Here is a 23,244-nt window from a genome sequence, read left to right as displayed (position 1 = left end):
TTTTTCTCCTTTAAATAAACAGTGCTTCTCACGTGTGGTGTGCGTAGAACAAAAAAAGTTTACTTTTTTTAGTTTACTGAAAGATTAATTTAAGAAAGTGTTTATTTTAGAGAAAGTATATGCTCCAAACACTTCAAAGACACACACGTCACCACGTGTCTTTTATCAATCTCGCACACTAAATTTGTACACCATCCGTGGATGTGTTTCTACTTAAGATGCACATCCACATCAGTAAGAGGCTGTAAAAATTGATTTTTTGAGATTTTGGCAGAAAGATTTTGGTCTTTTAAAGACGCTACACATATAACGGCGTATTTACACCATTGAGCCCTGCTCTCAAAAACTGATATAGATGCAACACTGTCTGTGAAGCTGGATTTAGAAAAATAAGTGCTTAAAATTAAAGTTTTAGCTTGTTTAATGCCATCTTCTCTCATTACGAACGTGAGGCAATGTGGTTGGTTGGTTGGTTGCAGCTAATAGACTTACATTAGCTTATGTTAGGTAACTACTGACTTTGTCGCTATATTTAGCGAGTTTTCAGACCCCCTTAGCGACTTTTCTTCTAAAAACCGACTAGCGACAAATCTGGCGACTTTTTCTGGTGTTATTGGAGACTTATTTATGACGACTTTTTGACGTGAAAGTGCAGGTTGCTCTTAAGACACCTATGCGTCCAAACAGCAAATGAAACGCGCACGAGCAAAGCCGCCGCTCCCGCACTAACTGTAACGCAGTCAATTCTTCTTTTACTGTTATGCTGTTTTGTGGATCACAAGGTTTAAAATTACTTATAAACACACACACACACACACACACACACACACACACACACACACACACACACACACACAAAGTAACTCCACCAGAGTGCCTATTCCGGGTCACTTTTGCACAGGTCCAAGCCCGGATAAAGGAGCACGGTTGGAATTGTGACATTAAAAAACAATAATTGCTAAAATAAATTTAATTTGTAGTTCTAAATAAATTCTAAATGCATTTAACACATGCTTTACTCACTTTATGTCTCGTTCCACGTTGTTATTTCTCTCTTCAACAACTTAGGTTACAATTATATTAGCATGACCAATTATGCAAATTAGGCGATGACATCATTTAGCGACTTCTAGCAACTTTTAGGACACCCAATAGCGATTTTCCTTACTTAGGAGTTGGCAACACTGATCTGTTGTTTGGCTAGCTACACTCAGACGGGAAAGTCCACCTGTTAGCTAATGTTTGTCAGTTTTTGAGAGCAGGGCTCAATGGTGTAAATTAGCCTTTATATATGTAGCGTTTCATGTCCTCTTTAAATCAAGATGTAATTAATTTTCTATAGACATAATGTCTGGGATGCTCACATGAATGGCAGAGTTGGTTATGTAGCCTCTTACACAGAGGTCCAGTTTTATCTTTATGTAATCTGATCAAATTAATACGTGTGAAGAATGGCCAAGCAAGAAGTGTGGAAGAATTATTTATGTATACAGTGCTTTTCATAAACACGAGTACAAGTAGCACACAAATCAAAAGAATAAAATCTGTCGGTCATATTTATCAGTAAACAGAATTGTCTTTAGCAGACTTACTTGAGTCTTATCTGAGGCGCTATTATTTTTATCTTTTCAATTATTGCTCGTAATTTCTGCTTATGTCAGTTTTGAGTAAATCCCTATTTATTGCATTACGCTTACTCTTTCTTTCTAAGAAAGGCTTCTTGCTTCTCTCTCCTTTCGCCTTTGTCACTGAGACACAAACACAGACTGTCATCACATTCGGCAGATGTTCAGCATCCAACTTCCATGAAAGAGCCGTTGCTATTGCACAACATTTTAGGGAACAGAAACAGTCAAAAGAAGCAAATGTTCCAGATAGCTTTGACCTTAAGTAGGCTGTCACTTTAATGAGATATAAAATAAAACATATTTTGCCTTTAAATTAAAAAAAAAGTAAAAATTGTAATACACAGTAAAGGTCTTGTTAAAAATCTACTCGTGTGTCATCCCCACTTAATTTTATTGCCTCCCTGTGAGCAGGTGCTCAGAGTTTGAAGCCCGAGGATGGAGCCTCTCTGCGTTCAGGTGCCGGGGACCTCCCGTGGCAAGATGAGCTGTGCTGTGAGTCACCTTCAGCCCACCTTGGTGTGGAGGGAGGCAGCGCAAATTCACCAGAAGCAAACCTCTCCCAATCAAATCTCCCACACAGTCCCGGCTGCACTTTTAAGAGCTCGAGAATTGATTCACATCATCCCCGATCCTCTGGCGGTAAGAGTTTAGCGCCAACATGTTTCATAACACATACATTAGGCCTTAATACAAAGTGTCTGTCATTGTTGTGTGTAGATACTCATCTGTGTGATCACTGAATCACGTCCAGGTCCAAACGGGTCTACTCAAAACGTGAATGAGATCATTTCATTTCTGTACGTTGACATACTGAAATCTAAATTATGGTCGTCAGGTTTTTGCAAAACCTCTAAAAAGTGTATTTTTTTATTTTGCGTTGATGCAGAAATTAACATCTGATGAAAAACTATTGTGTACTTATGTTGCTCCCACTTTCCTGTCAGTGTGGCTGATGAGTCAGTGTTCATAAGGTTTATCTCACTAGGATTTCGTGTGTTTTTATTCTTTTTTTTTTGCAAGGAGAAAAAATACTCAGCACATAGGATTCATAATTATAAAATCCCCTCTCTGTGTTGTATGGATCTGAAAGTACACGGGGAATGGTGCAGAGAATTTGTTTATTTGCACTGATCTATTAGGTGCTGTGTTGTGTAAGGGCTTCCAGCGAATTTTAAATCTCGAGATTCTTTATGATGCCTAACAATCAGGAGTGATTCACCTTCTGTAAAACACTGGAGCTAGACGAGATCAGGTAGGTGGTTTGATCCCTGGCACCTGTCAAAGTGTCCTTGGGCAGGATATACACTCCCAAAACGAACCCTTATTTACACTGGTAAAAAAACAGAAAAACAACTGTGTATGATAAGAAGAGCGTGCTGTTTTAACGGATTAATGTAGCATAAAGTGCAAAGTAGGTGTTGAAAATTAAGAATTGGGTGCATTTTATTTACAGACACAAACAGCACGCACTTATGCCTCTTTCATTCATGTTTTTCCACTGCTTTCAGCAGCCAGACGTTTCCCACAGTGATGGGAAACTGATAAAACCGATCATTTGCCTATATATGTAAAGCCTGTACGTGCAGTAAATAGATTTGATGGTCTGTTCTATTTCTGATTGTGGCATGAAAGCTAACTGTATTTCAGAACTTTTACTTGAGCAAAGAGCCCAAGGTTGTTCATGCAGCTAAGGATTTCAGTGCTAGAGAGGGTTTGTTCCTTTTTACCAGGCTGGAGGAGGCCTCTCCCCAGACTGCCACTCAGTCTCAGGCTTCTTCTAAGAATATTAAACCAGGCTGTTTTCTTAGAAGCCTTCATTTGGAGGTCTGCCAACAGTCTCCTAACATGCAAATGTAATTTCGTTTCAGGCACCTGTTTGGACATCCTCTGCAGAATTGATGGAAACTGGCAAAATTTAATCTGCGATCTTCGGTCTCGTGGTCAGCCGTCCGACAGTCTTATGGCAGTCAGCTTACGGCGGCAGTTGTGAGTGTGAAGCGGCTCTCGTTAATGGCTGCGTTTTGCCTGTTGAGTGTGTGTGAATGAGTGATTGTGTGTGCCTTTGTGTGTTTTAGTCTGATTGGCGATGTCTCAACTGCTCACTGGGGGGTTAAGCGTTTATCTCACTGGCTCCAGGCTTGTACTGTGGTAGGCTAATGCGATTAGGTTAGCACTGACCTAACAGGCACTTGAGAATTTTACTCAATGGTTTCCCCCTCAAGTCTGATTTATTAGCTGTTTTGACATTTTTTTGAGCACTTAAAGTACTTTTTCTCCAAGTCAACAAAGATATAAGAAAATGTAACAAAAGATATAACACAACAGTGAATTGAATAGTGAAATGTCACTCAAATGCACCACGCTGAAACATGATAATCTAACATACCAAGAAATGCCAGAACTTTCTGACTGAACTGTTTTACCATCTGTTTACAGATTTCAGCAAGATGGTGACTATCCCGCATCTGAAAATCCCGTTGTTTGTGAGGCGCAGGATTCCTTCATGTGCTCACTCACTCTTGACCCAACAACAAGCTTTGTCGCCATGGTAACTGTCAGCATCTCTGATGCCGTGGCTCCACCAGTTCTGCTCAGAGTTCCTGCCCGACCTGGTGAGAAAGCCATGATTCATAGCGGGAGTCACACTAATTAAAGTAATAATTTCAGCTAATAAGTTTACCTTGTAAGACAGTGACATCCAGGTATTTGGTCATTTTTCTGGTGTTTTATATGTGTGACCACACTGTTTTAAGTGTATTACGGTTACCAATCAAAGAAGCAAGTTCCCAAACAGTCTTCTTTTTTTCCACACATGAAAGGTCCTAAGAATACATTTAGTCTATGTAATGCCGAACCTCTCATTGGTTAATTCTCCATTCTGACGTCCAACCTTAACATGATGGACAGATAAGGAGAAAGACCTTTCTATAGCTGCACCGTGACCGGAATACAGCTAAAAGCGTGTGTGTGCAGCCGAGCTGTGAGATCTCCGCAGTAACAGACAAGCACTTTGCATGCTGAGTTTGTTCAACCAGACCGCTTAGATGAAACGGCACGGAGCAGAAAAGAAACTGAGTAGTAACAGTCAGGCTTTTGCTGTCTTTTCACTGCACCGCTGCAGTTTTATCCTTTTGGTTCATTTAATTGAACTTCAGTGATCTTGAAACCAAACTTGTATTATTCATGTCTTGTAAAAATAGAGCCCCCTTAATGAGGTGTCGATTTTACATTTTCTCAGCCAAAACTCTAGGTTTGAGGCTCTCCATTTGGCGTATATGTATTTACAATGTGTTATATATTGTTTGCATCATGTAAATGGCTAAAGTGGCTGTTGCCTTTTTGTGTTTTCTCTGTATTCTTGGAAAAAGAAAACACTTTGTGGATTCAGTTTATTCAGACTCAACTGAGTTATAAGAAGCACCAGGAACTGGCACTCGAGGCTATTTCCTGTTACCTGCACTGTGTGAACTGTCATTAAGCAATGGTGCTGCAGTTGTTGTCATATTAGGGAGGGCGTAACTGTTTCCTGATCTCGATTTATGTACATGTGCAAATTAGGCTTTGTGATGAGGAGTAGAAGCACTTCATGTTCCTAATGGCGGAGTAGTGTGGGAGCAGAACGATTTGGCTGTTACTCATAATGTTTATTGATCTCTTCTCGCCCCGTGGGCATTTTTGTGGTTTTATGAGACTTAATTATCTCAGGTTGTTTGTGTCATAGTTGAACATGTGAAATGGGGCTTTGTTATCAGGCCTGCTCCACCTGTCTGATGTTTGTCTGGGTCCACGCTGCTGAGAAACCTGCCTGAAACAAGCAGCTTTTTGTACAGTAGTGTACGTTATGTGATTTATAGATTATTAGTAGCATGCTTTGATGACATTTTACTGTTAGACTAAAGTGTAAAGTGAACTTGCCTTTTATGCCTGGTTGAGAAATTAAATTGCATTCAGCTTCATTTATTTCATTTTAATAATTCAGAATTGGAGCTATCATTAGATTTGCATGGCTCTAGTGGCATACTGTCAGAGTGACAGTAAATAACAAACAGTACCAGAAGGAGGCTTTTGGCCTTGTTTTCTTTTTATGGGACATGAGCTAAATCGGGTTGTCTGGTTGTAACCTGTGATGATGCACTCTGACAGCACTGCAGAGTAGTTTTATGAATTTGTCAGATGTGCTGTATATTGATGGTGTTGTGAAGCTTACGTTGCTGTAATCTTTTTCTCCAGAGAAACCTAGTCCTCCAGGCAACCTGTCACACACTCAGACCATCGAGGCAGAGCTGATCGTGCTCTGGGATGACCCGGCCGACTTTGACGCTGGTCCACTGAGATATGAAGTCCGATACTCCTCTGGCACCACTCACCCGGCCTGGCAGGTAAATACTAACTATTTATACTTAGAAGATTATATAAGAGGTGGAGAGTTCTACTAAGAATTTGCCGTCAATTAACAGGATTTCCTGTTTTTTTTTCTTCATACCTTTGCATGTAAAATGTCAGCTAATATTTGAAGCCTGGTTGTTCACCACAAGTCCCCCAGGTTAATCTACTGAGTGTTTTTGCTTGGATCATATCGGCTTTAAAAAAAAATTCTTGATTCATAGTGATTGTTATAAATCACATATAAATGGTAAAAATAAAATGGCCTGTATTTGTATAGCACTTTACTAGTCCCTAAGGACCCCAAAGCACTTTACACAACCTGTCATCCACCCATTCACACACACATTCACACACTGGTGATGGCAGCTACATTGTAGCCACAGCCGCCCTGGGGCGCACTGACAGAGGCGAGGCTGCCGGACACTGGCGCCACCAGGCCCTCTGACCACCACCAGTAGGCAACGGGTGAAGTGCCTTGCCCAAGGACACAACGACCGAGACTGTCCAATGACTTTCCCTCTCTGCTTTGGGCACTCTGCCAAGCTAAGATTTCACAATCTGCTTGAGTAACATCAGTGTACTCTTAGGCATGTTTTTTTTCCTGCTTCATTTCACAATTAAAATAGATTCTTCATCAAATGCATCATGCTTCATAACGATAATAATCAGCTGCTGCATGTAGAAACAGTCCAGTTCCAGTTGCAGTTCCAGTTAAGAGGACTCTAAACAAAAGCAGCAGCCATGCTGTGACGATGGATTTGACTTAGTCATCACTCCAAGTGGACAACACCCAGCAGTCTGTGGGTACATGTGTGCATGTTCTTCAGTATTCCTTATCTGTCTCCAGGTGGTGTCTGCGCCTGGAGAGCCCAGAGTGTCTTTGGATCTGAAGCCCAAACTAAACTACACCGTTCAGGTCCGCTGCTCCGGCCCGGAAGAGCCTCCACTGTGGAGTGAATGGAGTGAACCTCACCACATCCGCCTGGATAGTAAGAGCTGCTTCCTCACAGCAGAACCTTAGGAGATGATTCATGGGACCAGCTTCTTATCTCTCTAGAATTGTTTGAAAATCACATATAGTCACTGTATTCATCAGTTGATCCGGTACTCCATTTCATATAAGAACATATAAGAAGGAAGTGTAAGAAGTTAGTAAGTGTAAGATTCATCAGGGAGTAAAGGATAATATAAGTATAAAATTATCTTTTTTTTGCAGTGAGCCTAACATTTTAAACCTGTCCTGGTGGCTGTGGGTCAACTCACATTTCTCTGAGAGGCTCATTCAGATAGGGTCAAGCACTGAGCGCAGTTATGTCCAATCCAAGCTCATTAGACTGAGTCACTGAAAAACTCATATGAGTATTTCATCAGAGATCATTCTCCAGGTTAATGATCAGCATTAAGAGCTCATAAAAGGGATTATTTACTGTATAGTCTTTTTATTTGATCACCTGTAACAAAAACAAGAAAAACTAAAAATTAAGTTTTAATTTATTAGGCAAAATAACAAACTGAACCTATCAGATATCCTAATCAAATAAAGTTAATAGTGCACTTTACAGTTTTTGGACAGCAACAATAATTATATTTCAACATAAAAAATATTGATTTAGGTAAATACAAGTGTTAACATGGGATTGCTTTGGTAAAAACACTGAGTGTTGGTCTAATAAATCTGTCAAGCACTGTCTGTATCATTAGTGCATGCAAAACATTTTTTAAGTTATTCAACTCAAATCACAACAACAGTTGCATCAAGGTGCTGTATGTTGTAGGTAAAGACTCTACAGTAATATGAATTATGAAACTGAAAGTTGAAAAACAAGAGCAAGAACTGAGACATAACAATTGTTTGCATGAACTAAAATCAGAAGCCTTCATGTCAGCTGATCAGTGACTCATACTAAACTTGGGCTAATTGATTCCAAAAGCTTTACACAGCACAAGTGACGGTGTCTTGTTGTATTGTCACAGCAGACATATTTGTGATGTTTTTCCTAGATAATAGATACTGTTACCCAAAGACTGCCCATGTACTGTGTGTCAGTGGTACAGTAGTGTGTGTCATGGGGTTAAAAGTTTGTGAGACTCAGCAGCTCTGAGTAATCCCGCTAAAACGAGCCACACAGTCGTCCTTGTAAAGCAGCAGTAATTTCGATGATGTGAGGTGTCTTGGCTTGAAGGGTGACTCAGAAACTTCTGGCTAAAACGATGCCAGAACAGAAGAACACGCCGCAGACGTCCTGCTGAAGCATTCACAAAAGTTACATTTTGAGTGAGTCAGTGCTCCTCACAGAAGTTTCAGGTGGCTGTGTGACAGGAGTCGGATAGCTCCCCTCTCGTTCTTTTAATGGCAAACTTTGACAAAGTTTTCATAATTCCATAGAAAGGTTTGTTTTTTTCTTTTGTAAAGGTCTACGTGACAACTGTGGGTGAATGAGAATGAGTCATGTGTTTGATTTGTTTGAGGGTCTTTGTTTTTGTCATCTGAGTGACATCCATTTGGCTTTGTGTCTTTTGTAAAAGGCTTTTCAAAGTATAAAAAGTTAAAAATGAGATTTCTTCTTTGAGGCAGTAAACATAACATAAAATGACGTGTTTTTTTTTCTTTCCTGCGTGCAGCGGTGAGCTACATCCCCAAGAAAGTGGTGGCTAGACCCAGGGAGAACGTAACAGTATACTGTGTATTCAACGACCACAGAATGAATGCCACCATGGCCGTGTGGAAGCTCAACTTCCAACCGCTGCCTCCACCCACCCTGTACCACCCAGTCAACCAGTGGGTAAGAAGTACAAAAAAAACCCCTCTCCCTGCAGAGGTTTTTGTGATGCTCGGAACATTTCTGTGGGCCTATTTTTAAAAGAAATACAGCCTCCAGCACAGTAAATATTTTTGTTGACCCAAACCAGGTGAGCAAGATCACATTGCATCCTTCAGAGAATCAAATGTATGACCTCCTGAGGTGTACCGAAGAGTGGAGCATCCCTTACAGCCAGATCTATGTGGAAGGTGAGCTTTGTTGGACCAGTAAAAACAAGTCTAAGTGTTATCCAATGTATTTCTCTTCCCTATTTTATAGCGAAAGTCAGTTTCTTATGTTTTAAAGTTGCTTGAAATCCATGTCCCTTCAGTGTTCATTTGACAAAGCAGAGCGGCGACTTGTGAAAGCACAACAGCGTGAACCAGAATAACCTCAGTGTGCAGGGGCTAGCTCAGGTGATGTGTTTGTGACTGTCACCCAAATTAAATTTGTTTTTCTTTGTGTGTTTCAGGAGCTGACATTGATATAAAGTGTGTAACCAACGGGGACATTGACGCCATGGACTGCAGTTGGACTCACAAACAGCCGGATAAGCTCAGATTTCAATCCAAGTAAAGCACCTTTTCCAATCCAGTTGATATTTCCGGAGTGTTTATGTTTCTTAAAAGATGCTGCATTGCTCATAAAACTTTTGTGTGATGAAAAGCTGGAAGTTACTATACACACACACACACACGCACACACACACACACACACACGCACACACACACACACACACACGCACACACACACACACACACGCACACACACACGCACGCACACACACACACACACACACACGCACACACACACGCACACACACACACACGCACACACACACACACACACACACACACACACGCACACACGCACACACACACACACACACACACACAAACACACACACACACACACACGCACACACACACACACACGCACACACACACGCACACACACAAACACACACACACACACACACACACGCACACACACACACACACACACACACACACGCACACGCACACACACACAGTGTACCAGGACACCAGGTTCACTGAACACACCCTCGACCTGTGTGTTTAGCACTAGAGAAGCAATATCAGGAAGTTTATTTCAACAGTGGAATGTAAGTGTGAGTCGTTAGTATTATACAATACAATAGACTACAATAGTAAGTCTCCTCTCTTTAAAACCAGTGTGGCCTGACACGATTATGCAAGCTCGTTCTAACTGACTGATGTACTGCAGATGTAAGTTGTATTAAAGATGACGAGAACATCTTATTTCATGTTTCAGATCAGATTGTTTTGCTCAGACTTCAACTATTCTAGTTGTCAGCAGTTCTTTAGTCTTGGTAAAGTTGTGTTTAATATTTTAATCTTTTTTTTTCCTTGAAGTAACAAATCTATGACATCACATTGGTGCATTACTGGTCCTGGAGAGACAGTCGTTATGATGTGCAAGAACAGCTCATGTGGAGACAAAAAAAGAACACGACTTCATCTGTGTCTTTTTGTTTTTAATGTCAGGTGGGCCGACCTGCCATGTGACGAGATGGAGGAGAGGGAGAGAGCGGGTGAGAATCTGGGGGAGATGAGTCCTGCCTGCATGGAGGGCAGGCAGAAAACCTGCACCATCCACCCTCTGAGGATGAACTGCTATAAACTCTGGCTGGAGTTGCCATCGCAACTGGGTCCCATCAGGTCCAAACCGGTCTACCTGTCACCTGTAGATCACGGTGAGAAAGAAGGATTCATTTTAATTAAAGAGCTCCAGGCTTATTAGATGTTCTTCAGCAGCACCGTTACTCCAGGTTTACCACAAAGAAACCGAACTTCTGTCTTTCCTGCAGTGAAGCCTCACGCACCCGCTAATGTGAAGGCAGTGAGCCACAGCAGTGGGGTCCTGGAGGTGACCTGGCAGGCTCCGCCTTTGCCAGTCGATGGTCTCCAGTGTCAGTTTCAGTACTACTCGCCATCCACCGTGAGCCCCCAGCCAAAGTGGAAGGTGAGCTTATCGCACAGTTTAGCAACCACACGCTGTGACTGAATGCTTGGTGTGGTGGGTTCACAAATCAATGATTCAAAAAAGCCTCTAAAGTTTGGAATGAATGATATTTCTACAATGATATGATACTGGATGATTGTCAGAACTCTACTGCTGTTAGCTTCCTGTGAAACACCCAGAATAAAATATGCCAAATGAAATATTTCTTTAAATGATACAGGATGCTCTGATATAACCTCAGCTTGTGTGTCTCTTATGAGATCAAACTGCAGTCCTCTGACTGAAAAATTCTCCTGGATTTGGACAAACGCTCTCATTTGTGTTCTCATCTCAAAATTTGCTCGAAATACCAAAAATATAAAGAAATCATTTTCTGTCTTTTCATAAAATAAGGAGGCTAGACAAATGTTCGCTCTGTACTGCGCAGAGCGAACATTTTCCATTAGGAATGCGTGTTGTTTCTTTAATGAGCTCCAAAAATGTCCGCAGCTTCAGGATCCTGTGCGGGTTCTGTGGGCAGAGGTCGCCGTGCCAGATATGTGCCGCGTATACGTGGTTCAAGTGCGCTGCAAGCACACCAACGGCACCGGCTACTGGAGCGACTGGAGCGAGTCTGTCTACTCCACTCCGCAAAACAGCAGAGGTAAAACATGTTATCGAAACAGCAGCGGTGGCAGCCTTGACTTCTGATATGAATGTTCGTTTCCAGTCGCATCTGACCATGTGATTTCTACTCTAATGGACATGGCGCACACAAATGCCATCTCCTAGCAGAGAAATACAAAAGTAAAGGCTGCGAGTGGATGTAATGTTTGCTAATTGATCTCCTCAGCTCCTGAACGTGGCCCTGATTTCTGGAGAATACGTCAAGATGATCCACACGGAAACCAGTCTAACATCACGCTGCTGTTTGAGGTACATACATTACAGTATTCAGCTTTTTTTTATTAAGAGTTAGGTGCAGTGATATTCTTCTTGTCTGCAGGTCCCTCTAAAAACACAAAAAGATGCTAAACGAGTATTTTCTCTGTGGCTAAACCTGATTTTTATTTATTTTTATTCCTCTGTGGGGTGAAGCTTACTATTTGATCAAATGCTATAAGAAAACACTTCAATAAACCACACTATTCCCTATTAGGTTATTTATTAGTATCGGGAGAAATCTCTGTGCCTGATTGACTAGGGTGATAATCACTTATTGGATAGCTGTGGTCTTTGGGTATCAGTATCCAATAATGAGGAAGAAGCCATATGAACATGACCCAGAAATGTTGCTGTCTGCATTGAGGCAAAGTGGAAACTGTTCTGCGGTCAGACAAAAGTCAAATTTAATATATATTGACATGAAGAAATATAATACAATCTGGCCCTTGAAGTTACTTTTTCTGTTAGGGAGGATTTGTTTGCTGTTGAGGTCAATGTTAAAATAAGTTCTTTAAAAAGCCAAAAATGATTTCATATGAAGGCAATACGAGCAGAGAGTACAAACGTGCTGAGTTTGGCTCTGTTAGTTCAGTGAGATAGTCAAAAACGAATGTGAACACTTACGTCTGCATTTTTATTTTGTTAAATACGAACGTGTCCGGATACAAAGAGAGGACCAATGTGTTTATTTGGTTATTTAATAAAAGGCTTCAGTTCAAATCTGCCTTCGCCTTTGCAGTTTTGTCGTGTTATGCAATATTTGAAATGAAAAAGCAACAACAAACAAACCACTACATTTTCAGAAATATTTGTGGGCGTTTTCTTGTTGGGGTTTTTTGTACTGCTTAAGTGGTCCTCACATGAGATGACAGTGCCAGCAGAGGCCCACAGCTCATTTAAGTTTGAGACCCCTGCTATAGACTGTCAGCAGCTCTATCAGACAGGAACTGGGACATTCCTCTCCCAAAGTCAAGCAGCTGGTCTCCCAGAAGTTCCCAGATATGCATAGTGTTGGTAAAATAACTACACGTGTTAACCATCTTTTGTATGATGCAAAGCTATTCAAGGCCACTATTTAGAATATTCTTATGAATAAAGTTCAGTAGGAACTACTAAGCTTTGGCCATATTGACCCTTGTTTTCAATGCTTAAATGTTCTCAATTTGTTTTGTAGAATTTCCCACCTTCTGGGAATTCCTATTGTGTGGATGGATTTATAGTCCAGCGTCGGTCCTCAAGCGGATCTGTGCTGAGGGAGAAGATCGAGCTGACGTCCTCCTACAGCTTCGAGTGGAACCAGGAGCTCCAGACTGTGACTGTGGAAGCCTACAATAGTTTGGGGACCTCCACAGACAACATAAACATGACACTGGAGAGACAGCCCAAAGGTGAGTGAGTGAGAATATAACAGGACGTGTGACCAGTCACACACTCAGTGAATTTATTCTATTAGGCGATGTTCTTGTCACTCTAGCCTGAGGCTGTTCTTAATCAATCAATCAATAATATCCCTCATCATCCTCATTATATTAGTATTCCAAAAGAAGCTCAGTGTGATCATGCTGGAGGCTGTCAAGTTTTAGATAAAGAATAAAATAAATCACATAAGCCATATATTGATATAATATCTTTAAATCAATCCAGGATTTCATCAAGAGACAGGCAGTTTTAACAATCTCAGGCTTCACGTTCCTCTGAAAATATAAACCTTAGCTGAGATCAAAAGTGTTCTTGAACACTGAAAAATGTACAGGCTCACAAAAGCAAGGGCAAGATTCTTAGCAAACAGTCCATGAACCTTTCATCAGTTCTTACAGATTTATGGACACTCAAACGTGCACAGACACAGGTGCAGATTTACAGGAAAGAAAAGAACAAGGTGGTCAGTGGTGTCCATTCATGGCAAAATACTTACTGGAAACATCATTTTTGCCAGCGCTTTAATAATCACCAAGGCTTGTATGTTGAGATTTTGACAAGCCCAAGATGAACTCATGTTTCTGTATGTGTTTATTTGCCAGTGTGCTTCTGCCCCAGCCTCATAACACATGCTCGAAATATTTGGCCTTAAAGCAGAGGCCAAAAACATCCATTTAGTTTAAGACTACATCTAAAATAATTATCTCTGGGAGCTCATAAGAGCCATGATACCGACATCCATTAGTTCTAGTGCAGTGAGTGCTAAGAGTAATCGGAACATAGGAAACAAGGCTGATGTCTAGTGTGTGTGTGTGTGTGTGTGTGTGTGTGTGTGTGTGTGCGTGCGTGCGTGCGCGCGTGTTTGTGTAACATTTTTCTCTTCCTTTAATCATGATTCAGAGAATAACTGTCAGAATAAATTAATTGTCCATAAAGCTGGACTGTTTTCATGATTTGATTATTAGAGAAGAGTTTTATTAGCAGCAACCTGAAGACGAGAGCACAGCAAATTTGTGGTAAATCATTGAGCACCTGACTTAGAAATCTCCTTTGGTGGAGTTCCACACAGAGCAAAAGGACTAACAAGCATCAAGTGGATATGCATTTGTATTTCCACGCCAGTTTTCTTCTGCCCACAAACTTGAATTAAACAGGTTTTACTCGGAAAATTCTTTAAATTTATAAGCGCTTTCACTTTATTCTGGTTGCAGTGAGTTACAGCAGCATAATCAAGCTGGCATAACAAATCTCACACTGAATAAGAACTGTCGAAAACTCTCTAGCAATTAAAAAGTCAAGTCGTGTAGGTTAGGACGACTTAAATTTGCACACAGCAAAAAAGGAAGATCAGTGGTTCCCACATTTCAGCTCCGAGATTATTCCACAAAACACTTTTCCAAAAGGTGGAAAGGCGCTTAATTGAATTGGTCTTTGCTGAAAAAACATACATCTAATTTTAGTTTGCTTGTATGTTTGGTGTAATTGGAAGTGAAATGAATTTTATTTGTTGTTTTTCTTCTTTTTTTGGTGGCTGATTTTTGAAAGCATTGTAAATACATTTCCCTGCAGGAACAATTAAATGACACATCGACCACTTTGAAATTAAGAGACTCTTTTCTGTCAGTTATGCTGTTTCACTTTCCTCTATCATTAAAAAATCTCTGTAAAATATTCAAATTCAAATATTCAGATTCAGATTCTGGGGGTAACTAAAATTGCTTTGGCTCAGTTTTTCACAGCTGTTTGCAAGAGTCTTTTTTTCTTTTAACGTTTAATGTGTAGTGAGATTAGTGCACATTCGTGCTCCTGTCAGCAGCAACTTTAAATAAATAGTCATGATTACACACGTGCACGTGCTAGCATCACTGTCCTGAATGCTCCTTAAGTTGGTAGCTGAAGCTCAGTGAGCGTTATTCAGCCTTCGATGTTGACAGATGAGAGAAAAGAAAAGAAAAGCAAAGAAAAGCCACTGTGAATGTCGAGGTCATCTGACCCTGGATGAATTCAGTTGTTTCTTTCTGCACTGCAGGTCGCTGCGTGCGTTCATTCCACGTGTTGCTTATCAACAGCACATGTGTGTCACTGTCATGGAGCCTGTTGGAGAACAGCTTGGTGCCTCTGTTCATGGTGGTCGAGTGGTTGCCACACAAGCAGCAGGACTCTGGGCCAAGAGCAGAGACGTGGGCCAGACTGCACTACACTGATCACCCCGTCTATCTGAGAGGTAGTACATTCTCTTCTTTGTTAGTTGCACTGTTATTTCAGAGTCTGGTTATGTTAAGGTAAACTAAGCTGTAACAATTTACATTTATCCCATCAGGTGATTTTTTTGCCTCAGAGGAGTACGGCTTTTTCTTGTACCCTGTGTTTGCTGAGGGAGAAGGGGAGCCGATTTACACTTTAGGTATGCTCACTGCGCACGGGTTGTGTCATCTGCAGCACTAAAGGATGACAAAATGCCTCTTGTTGTTCTCGCAGTTAAAGCTCTCATGTGTGTTACAGCCACCAGAGGAGATCCTGAGGCCTACATGATGCTGATGATCATCTCCTTTCTTTTCATCATCCTGTTTGTCACCCTGGTTCTCTCCCAAAACCAGTAAGAGCTATTCCAGAAAAATGTATTTACAAACTGACACAAATGTGTAAGAGGGTAAAGCGATAAAACATTCAGACTTTTTGCAAAAAAACATCTCTGGACATTTTTCAGTGATGTGACTCAGGAACTGTGACACTAATCTTTAGCGCTCACCAATCAAAAGTCGTCAATTAGTAAATTACATTTGTCTGGACAGGCCTGGATGTACTGTAAACTGTAGCTTGCCTGGTTTGTGGAGGTACACAGCCAGAACATGATAATTCTAGGGTTCACCGTTTGATCTTGTAAAACTAACCCTGAATATACACGATTAGTTTTTTTTATCCGAACAGACACCTGTAAGAAATGATATATGATAGTAATTTCTATGGTGCAGTCTAATTAAGGGCACAGAGACACTGACCATGAAAAATTAGTGGTGTGACATTTAACAGGTCACCAGGGTGTAATTACGCTTGATGTTGGCTGATAAAAGGTGGAAAAATTAGAGCCGAGAGAGGAAGGGGAAAGGAGCGTTTAGGCATCAAATGTCTAACATGAATATCTGCTACATTTCCAGGATGAGAAAGTTTGTATGGAAGGATGTTCCCAATCCAAGGAAGTGTTCATGGGCTAAAGGAATAGACTTCAAAAAGGTATGAAATGTACACTGTGAATGTCATTGTTGACTCATCCGTTTACTAACCCTAAAATCTTAACATCTAGGTCATACTAGCCCTAAAGAACAACATCATGTGAAAGAAGCTAATTTGCACTGTTTTCAAATAAAAATAGAGAATTTTGATCAGTGTTTCAATCTGCATGCTGGAAAATGACTAAGGTAGCTTAGTGTAAGTCGGAGAAAGTCTGACTCTGACAGATGCTGTTACCTGCCAACACGATCGCTTATTAACATGATCTTATTTTCTTAAAGAGCGAGTGGAACCTCACATATACCTTTTGTTAAATTACAAGTGTTTTACAAGTGTTACAATTACAAGTGATTGTTTTTAACTTTAGATTTTGTGTCAATTAAAAAGAGACCAGCGATATCTCAGCCAAAAAAAGAATTATTCAAAAAAGTGCCGCACAAAGGTTGGAGGTTAATCGAGAAAATCACTCTGCAGAGGCACACACATGCAAAGGTGATTTGTGATTAGACACAGGCAGGGACGAGATACAAGCAGAACTAATGAAGATGTGGCAGAAAATCGCAAAGGAGACAAAAACAAAGACAGGAAGTAAATACAAAAAGAGACACATGAGACAGGAAACCATCAAAGTAAACAGGCAGTAGTCAAAAGACACAAAACACTGATAACGGGGACAGGAAACACTTGAAAACAATCATAATAACAGAAAGATAGAGAGAAAAGAAATGAAGGAAATAAAAAAAGACGAGAAAGCAGAAACTAAAAACAATAAAATACCAGGAAAAGGAGCAAGAGCACTGAAATGAATCGATTTAAAAACACTTACCATGCAAGTTCTTCAGTAGTTCCTGTCTATCTTGATAAATAAAGAGGCAGAAGCACGATGACTTTGTAGCTACCTGTGGACAACATGTTTGTCATGCATGTTTGTCGCCATCTGTAGGTTATTAATGCTTGTGAGCGGTTTGCTACCCTCAGGGATCAGTACAGCAAGAAAATATGCATTTAGTCTCTTCTTAACGGTCTTTTCCATCATAAGTGGATTCTCTGCAGTGTTTTCTCGTGGCCATATGCTTCATTATTCATCAGCTCTGAAACTTTCTCCAGGTGGACACCTTTGACTATCTGTTCCGACCTCAGGAAGGTCTGCCGGTCTGGCCGCTGCTCATGCCCTCTGAGAACATCTCCCAGGTCATTATAGTGGACAAAGTTCTGACTACGGCCCTGATCCAAAACCCACTTCCAGACCCTGCAGATGCCTTAGCTGGCTCCCATTCGCCTGGGTTTGACCTGAATGTCGATCAGTTCATGGAGAATGAGACTCTCCCTGTTGAGGGTCCTTCTTCAGCTGTTCTGGATATGTTAACTACTTCAAGCCCAAGAGCAGATGATCTGCAGCCAGCTGATCCCTCAGTGGACCAACATCCAGGTAGCACCGACAACTCTGGGCAGTCTTCAGTCACTTACACCGCTGTTCTGGTCTCCAATCCCGGTCAGGACCAGCAGCCCCCCATTCATCTGCCTTACAAGGATGGTAGTGATAACAGCTCAAGCGATGAGGGAAATTTCTCTGCCAACAACTCTGACATTTCGGGATCTTTTCCCGGTGGCCTCTGGGAGCTGGAAAGCTGTCGTGGTTTGGAGATGGATGACCCGAGGCGCTCCTGCTCGAACAACTCTGTGGAGGAGCTTTCTCAAACATCAGATCAAGAAGACGAGCATGGCGTGAGACGGGAGAAGGACTTGTATTATCTAGGAATGGACTACCCAGCAGAGGATGAGGAGAGTGAGAAAGACGACGAGCAGAGTGAAGACGAAGAAGCCAAAGTGGAGCTGCTTAAAAGTACTCCTTTGAACAGAGGGCACTGTTCCGTGGAGTTGCATCCTTTGCTCAGTCAAGATAACCCGAGCGAGCCCGGGATCCTGCCGTCACCGTCGACGTGTGGCTTCGCCATGCCATACCTGCCTCAGTTCAGAACTGCTACGTGCACAGTGCAACACACACAACTTGAACCCAGCTGTGATTAACGTGTGCACCATTAAATCCATAATGTGACGCATCAGCATTTGCCAAAGCTGATTTGCATCTGTTCCTTTGGGCATAATGAGGTGTGAGGCCAGAAAAAGTAAAAAAAAAAAAAAGAATTACCTCAAGCTTTGTATGATTGCAAGTTAATGTTCATCAATGCTGCTATTGTGTGCTGTTGGAAAAGACATCAGGAGGGCACAAGCCTCAGGAGAAGGCATTTCTTTCTTTTTTTGTTGGGCATTAAAACCCAGATTTTACTGTGTCATACTGCAACTGTGCCGTATCTGTGGCTGATGTTAAAAAAAAGTAGAGCTACAGGCAAGGCTGCGCAAGCAGCATACCGGTCTTTGAGAAGAAAGGAAAAAAGAGGTCTTACAATAGGCGTACAACCGATTACGCACAGGTGGTCATACCATACATGCTCAGAATCAAAGGGTGCTCTTTGTGCCTACGTTTGCACTCCCATATTACAGAAAACCATTCTTTTCATTCTCACTACTGATTCCTTTTTGCTACATTCACAGAAAGATTAAAGAGTTTCACAGAGAATGGAAAAAAAAAACAAGGAAGCGAGAGAGAAAAAAGGCTCATCATCTGCATATTTTCAGCTTTCTTGGCACACATTTGAGTGTAAAGTAAAAGCAACGCTTGGATGTTGCTTCAAAGCTATTGGTGTGACTAAATGAGAACAGCTGAAGGTGGTGAATTACTGCAGGCAACGCTTTTGGACACTTCATGTACTGCAGTGTAGCTTTTGTATCAACATCTGCATGGACTATCTCAGCCATCAAACCATCAAGCCTTTTTGCACTTTGTGCTTTAACGTGTTTAAGAGTTTGTTCCAGTATGTGAGAAACGTGGCGTCTATTTTTGTGCTATAGTTTTGCTTGACAACTTAACTGGACAGCTTCTTTATTCTGTAAGAAAATGAAAAAGATTAAAGAAGGAGAATCCTGAGGATGTTTAAATTGAAAAGTAATGAAAATATAAAAATATGATTGACAGAAATTGTTGTTCTAAATGGAGAATGTTGTCTATTTTTCATGGTGAAATAAAGTATTTATTGTAAGTGTTTTTTTTTTTGTATCACAGGGACTGTTATAAGGTTCACACTGCATGGAAATACAGATACAAAAATAAACTTTTCTTATCAATACACAACACGCTAACACTGAACTGCAGTAATAGTCTGCCACCTTGTGGCTGGAACCAGTAAATACATTAAAATTTCATCAGGCTAAGGTTTGTGTGTCACTTCAGTCAAATATATAGGTAACTACCACACACAGTAAATTTCATAAATTAAATGTGATAACTTTTGTCAATATTTTAGCTGTTGAAAAAGGGTCTGTCTGCATAGTCATGTTACTTCTCCAGCCTGATTGCTGTATGCCCTCATATACACAATTTGAAGTTATTACTAGGTGTCTGATACACATTATTCAAATTTTTTAATGAAGGACAGTATTTGCTGATCAATTCATTCAATACCTTCCTCATATTCAAAATATATAAGCCATACAGAGGGTTTTTATTGTCCAACATGATTACCTGATTCATTTAAAAAGAAATTGTATTTAGTCATCACGTTACAAACCAAAAAAGTCTCACTTGAAATGTATTTGTTTTCCCCTCTGCACAACACAGACAAGTCGATCTCTCCTTTCTTTAAACCACAGGAGCTGTTAACACAGACTGATCGTCTAATAAATAAAATGTAATAACCTGTAAAAAAAAACAATGCAAAAAGTGCAAAAAACTGCACTAATGTGCACCATAATTAATCTGATGACCAAAAGCCTGAAAACAGCCTGAAGATTGAGGCAGGAGTCGTCAAATTCATGAAGAATCTGTTGTCAAGAAGGAGTATCGCGTAAATGCAGTTGCATCTTTCATCCACAAGGTGACAGAGAAGCACTGTGGAAGGAGCCCAGCGGGCTCCTACTTTAGTGATGTCAGGGAGGTTGTATCCTTAAAGGCCCTTTAAGCTTTTGTATTTCCCAAAGAAGGACATGGTGGTGAGAATGGCTGCTAGCTTTGGCAAGGAGATGCTTTTGAAAGCACAGAGGCCATGTCAGAATATGATAGAGTAACAGAACCACCAGATAGCGGAGAAACTGTGGATATGATTATGTATCATTATCATATATGGTTATTTAGAAGTTTGCTCATTGTTCTATTCGCTGATCTGAAGCTACTGCAGGGCTTCAAAAAACTACATCCCACTTGTGATCAAACCGATCTGAAGTCAAATACAAACTACCAGAGTGATGCTATGTCTAGCCAGATGACCCAGATTCCCCAGAAGCCCCCCAGCATTGGACCTCAGTATCTGCTTCATGATGTGCAAACCAGCTGCTTTACAAAGGGGGTGTGAGACAAAACGGCCTGAAGGGAAAGTGCTGCATATGTGAACGTTCTGTGGTGCCCTGCTGATCTCTCAGCTGTGACACATTAACCACACATATAAGCGTTCAAAAAGGTGACTGACCGCCCACCAAGAAACCCTTACTGTAATAAATTGTATGAAAAACGGATTTTAGAACAGAAATGCTTTTTGATCACAACTAAAGCTTGATTTAGACTGTATAGAAAGAAGATTTCACAAGCTGATTAAGTCTTTGAACTCACACCACACTAAATAAAGTAGGAGTATGTAATCTCGTTCTTGACATCAAGATTTTGCTCATTAGTGGAAAATGGAGTAAAGTGGACTCTGGTAGAAAAATAAGATTATGCTTAATAACTCACATTTTGAAGGTCGCATGAGATGCTGGACTTTCCTGGCAGAAATTAGTCTGTTCAGAGTCATGGCCGCAAGTGTTTTTTCAAAATATGTTTTTCCTCTAAAACAGTCATGCTTACAGGGGCTGTGATGATAATATATGTATTCTTAAATAACATGTAGAACATTTATTTTGTTCTTATTCTGCGCAGATGCTTCTTTACCTCCCTGGAAATTAAACTTTCTTCTAAAACATCTCAGATGTCTTCAGTTTATGTAAACATAAGCATGTAGGAGTCTAATGGAGAATCGGTTGTAGAGAAAAGGTTTTCTTGTACATTACATCCTGCCATCGAGATGTCAGACTTCCGACCGGTGGCACTGACGTCACATCTTATGAAGACTCTAGAGCGGCTCTTCCTCAACCTCCTCCGACCACAGGTACAACATGCCCAGGACCCACTACAGTTTGCATACAAGGCGGGTGTCGGAGTGGAGGATGCCATCCTGTACCTCCTACACAGAGCCCACTCACACCTGGATGGGGGAAAAGGCACGGTCAGGATCCTGTTTCTTGACTTTTCCAGTGCCTTTAATACCATCCGGCCCTGTATGCTTCAGGAAAAACTGAACAGGATGGAGGTGGACCCCTGCCTGGTGGCTTGGATCTCCGACTACCTCACCGACAGACCACAGTACGTCAGGCTGAAGGACATCACATCTGACACTGTGGTCAGCAGCACAGGAGCACCACAGGGAACTGTGCTGTCCCCTCTTCTCTTCACCCTGTACACCTCTGACTTCTGCTACAACTCTGAATTATGCCATATTCAGAAGTTTGCAGATGACACGGCCATCATGGGGTGTATCTGGGATGATCAGGAAGAGGAGTACAGAAGTCTGGTGAGGAACTTTGTCGCATGGAGTCACACAAACCACCTGCAACTCAACACCTCAAAGACTAAGGAACTGGTTGTGGACTTCGGGAGGTCCAGAGAAGGTCCACTGCCAGTTCAGATAGAGGGGGAGGAGGTGGAGGTGGTCAACAAGTACAAGTACCTCGGGCTGTGGGTGGACAATAAACTGGACTGGTCATGCAACACAGAGCACCTGTATAAAAAAGCCCAAAGCCGACTGTACTTCCTCAGGAGGCTGAGGTCTTTTAACATCTGCAGGAAGCTCCTGAGGATGTTTTACCAGTCAGTGGTTGCTGGAGTACTTTTCTATGCTGTGGTGTGCTGGGGGAGCAGCACAGCAAAGAGGGACTCATCCAGGCTGGAGAAACTGATCAGGAGGGCTAGCTCTGTGGTCGGCATGAAGCTGGACACTCTGGTGACAGTGGCAGAGAAAAGGACACTAAAGAAACTGATGGACATTATGGACAATGCTGGGCATCCTCTGCACACGGCCATTAACAATCAGAAGAGTCTGTTCAGTGACAGGTTGCTTCTCCCCAAGACAAGAACTAACAGACTTAAAAACTTCTTTGTCCCACACGCCATCAGACTGTTTAACTCCTCTCTGGATGGGAGAGGGAGGGGAGACAGGAGGACAAAGGAGGAGGGAACAACTAAGCTGTAGTGCCTCTTCACCTCACTGTACAATACCTTGTGCAATACTTTTTGTAAATAGTCAACAGTGCAATAGACTCAATACTTGAAATGTGCAATTCACTTGTATTTTTATTTTTTATTCCTATTTATTCTATTTATCCCCTTTGTATATTTTATTTATATTTGTCTCTGTATTTATATATATGTGTGTGTGTGTGTGTGTGTGTGTGTGTGTGTGTGTATATATATATATATATATATATAACAATTCTGTAACTGTAACTTTGGTCGTTGCTGTGCTTTTTTTGGACGTCGAATTTCCCAGAGGAACCCACCCGAGGGATTAATAAAGTCCTATCTTATCTTATCTTATCTTAGCATTGGCAGACCAGACTTCTTTGCATTTGCAGAGTATCCCCTGTGAAACCAGCTCCCTGTTTGGATCATGGGGACTGACACCCTCTCTACTTTTAGGCTTTGGTTTGAAACTTTCCTTATGGTTAAACCTGATCAGGAACTTCCCCTTGATGGACAGTGAGTCCTT

The 23,244-nt window shown here is 41.3% G+C and overlaps 1 protein-coding gene across 3 annotated transcripts in view; it reads left to right on the top strand.

Annotated features, from left to right (window-relative positions):
* lepr (leptin receptor) overlaps window positions 1-19,496 on the top strand; it is a 40,616-nt gene extending 21,120 nt beyond the window's left edge. For all 3 annotated transcript variants that reach the window (XM_085251424.1, XM_085251427.1, XM_085251425.1), the window contains exons 4-21: window positions 2,040-2,267; window positions 3,497-3,614; window positions 4,065-4,240; window positions 5,859-6,007; window positions 6,862-7,003; window positions 8,637-8,797; window positions 8,925-9,024; window positions 9,288-9,387; window positions 10,345-10,553; window positions 10,668-10,822; window positions 11,312-11,465; window positions 11,655-11,737; window positions 12,921-13,134; window positions 15,195-15,389; window positions 15,486-15,569; window positions 15,668-15,761; window positions 16,321-16,396; window positions 17,501-19,496. In XM_085251424.1, the coding sequence (XP_085107550.1) occupies window positions 2,040-2,267; window positions 3,497-3,614; window positions 4,065-4,240; window positions 5,859-6,007; window positions 6,862-7,003; window positions 8,637-8,797; window positions 8,925-9,024; window positions 9,288-9,387; window positions 10,345-10,553; window positions 10,668-10,822; window positions 11,312-11,465; window positions 11,655-11,737; window positions 12,921-13,134; window positions 15,195-15,389; window positions 15,486-15,569; window positions 15,668-15,761; window positions 16,321-16,396; window positions 17,501-18,421 (3,359 nt within the window). In that variant the 3' untranslated portion in view covers window positions 18,422-19,496. The remainder of the gene's footprint in view (window positions 1-2,039; window positions 2,268-3,496; window positions 3,615-4,064; window positions 4,241-5,858; window positions 6,008-6,861; window positions 7,004-8,636; window positions 8,798-8,924; window positions 9,025-9,287; window positions 9,388-10,344; window positions 10,554-10,667; window positions 10,823-11,311; window positions 11,466-11,654; window positions 11,738-12,920; window positions 13,135-15,194; window positions 15,390-15,485; window positions 15,570-15,667; window positions 15,762-16,320; window positions 16,397-17,500) is intronic.
* The last annotated feature ends 3,748 nt before the right edge of the window (window positions 19,497-23,244 follow it).

The sequence above is a fragment of the Mchenga conophoros genome, linkage group LG17 (genome assembly GCF_057382185.1).
Source record: "Mchenga conophoros isolate Kocher_MC1m ecotype Shallow Benthic linkage group LG17, M_conophoros_male_GT1.1, whole genome shotgun sequence".
In the NCBI taxonomy this organism is placed as follows: Eukaryota; Metazoa; Chordata; class Actinopteri; order Cichliformes; family Cichlidae; genus Mchenga; species Mchenga conophoros.
This window is presented reverse-complemented; position numbering and strand designations above follow the sequence as displayed.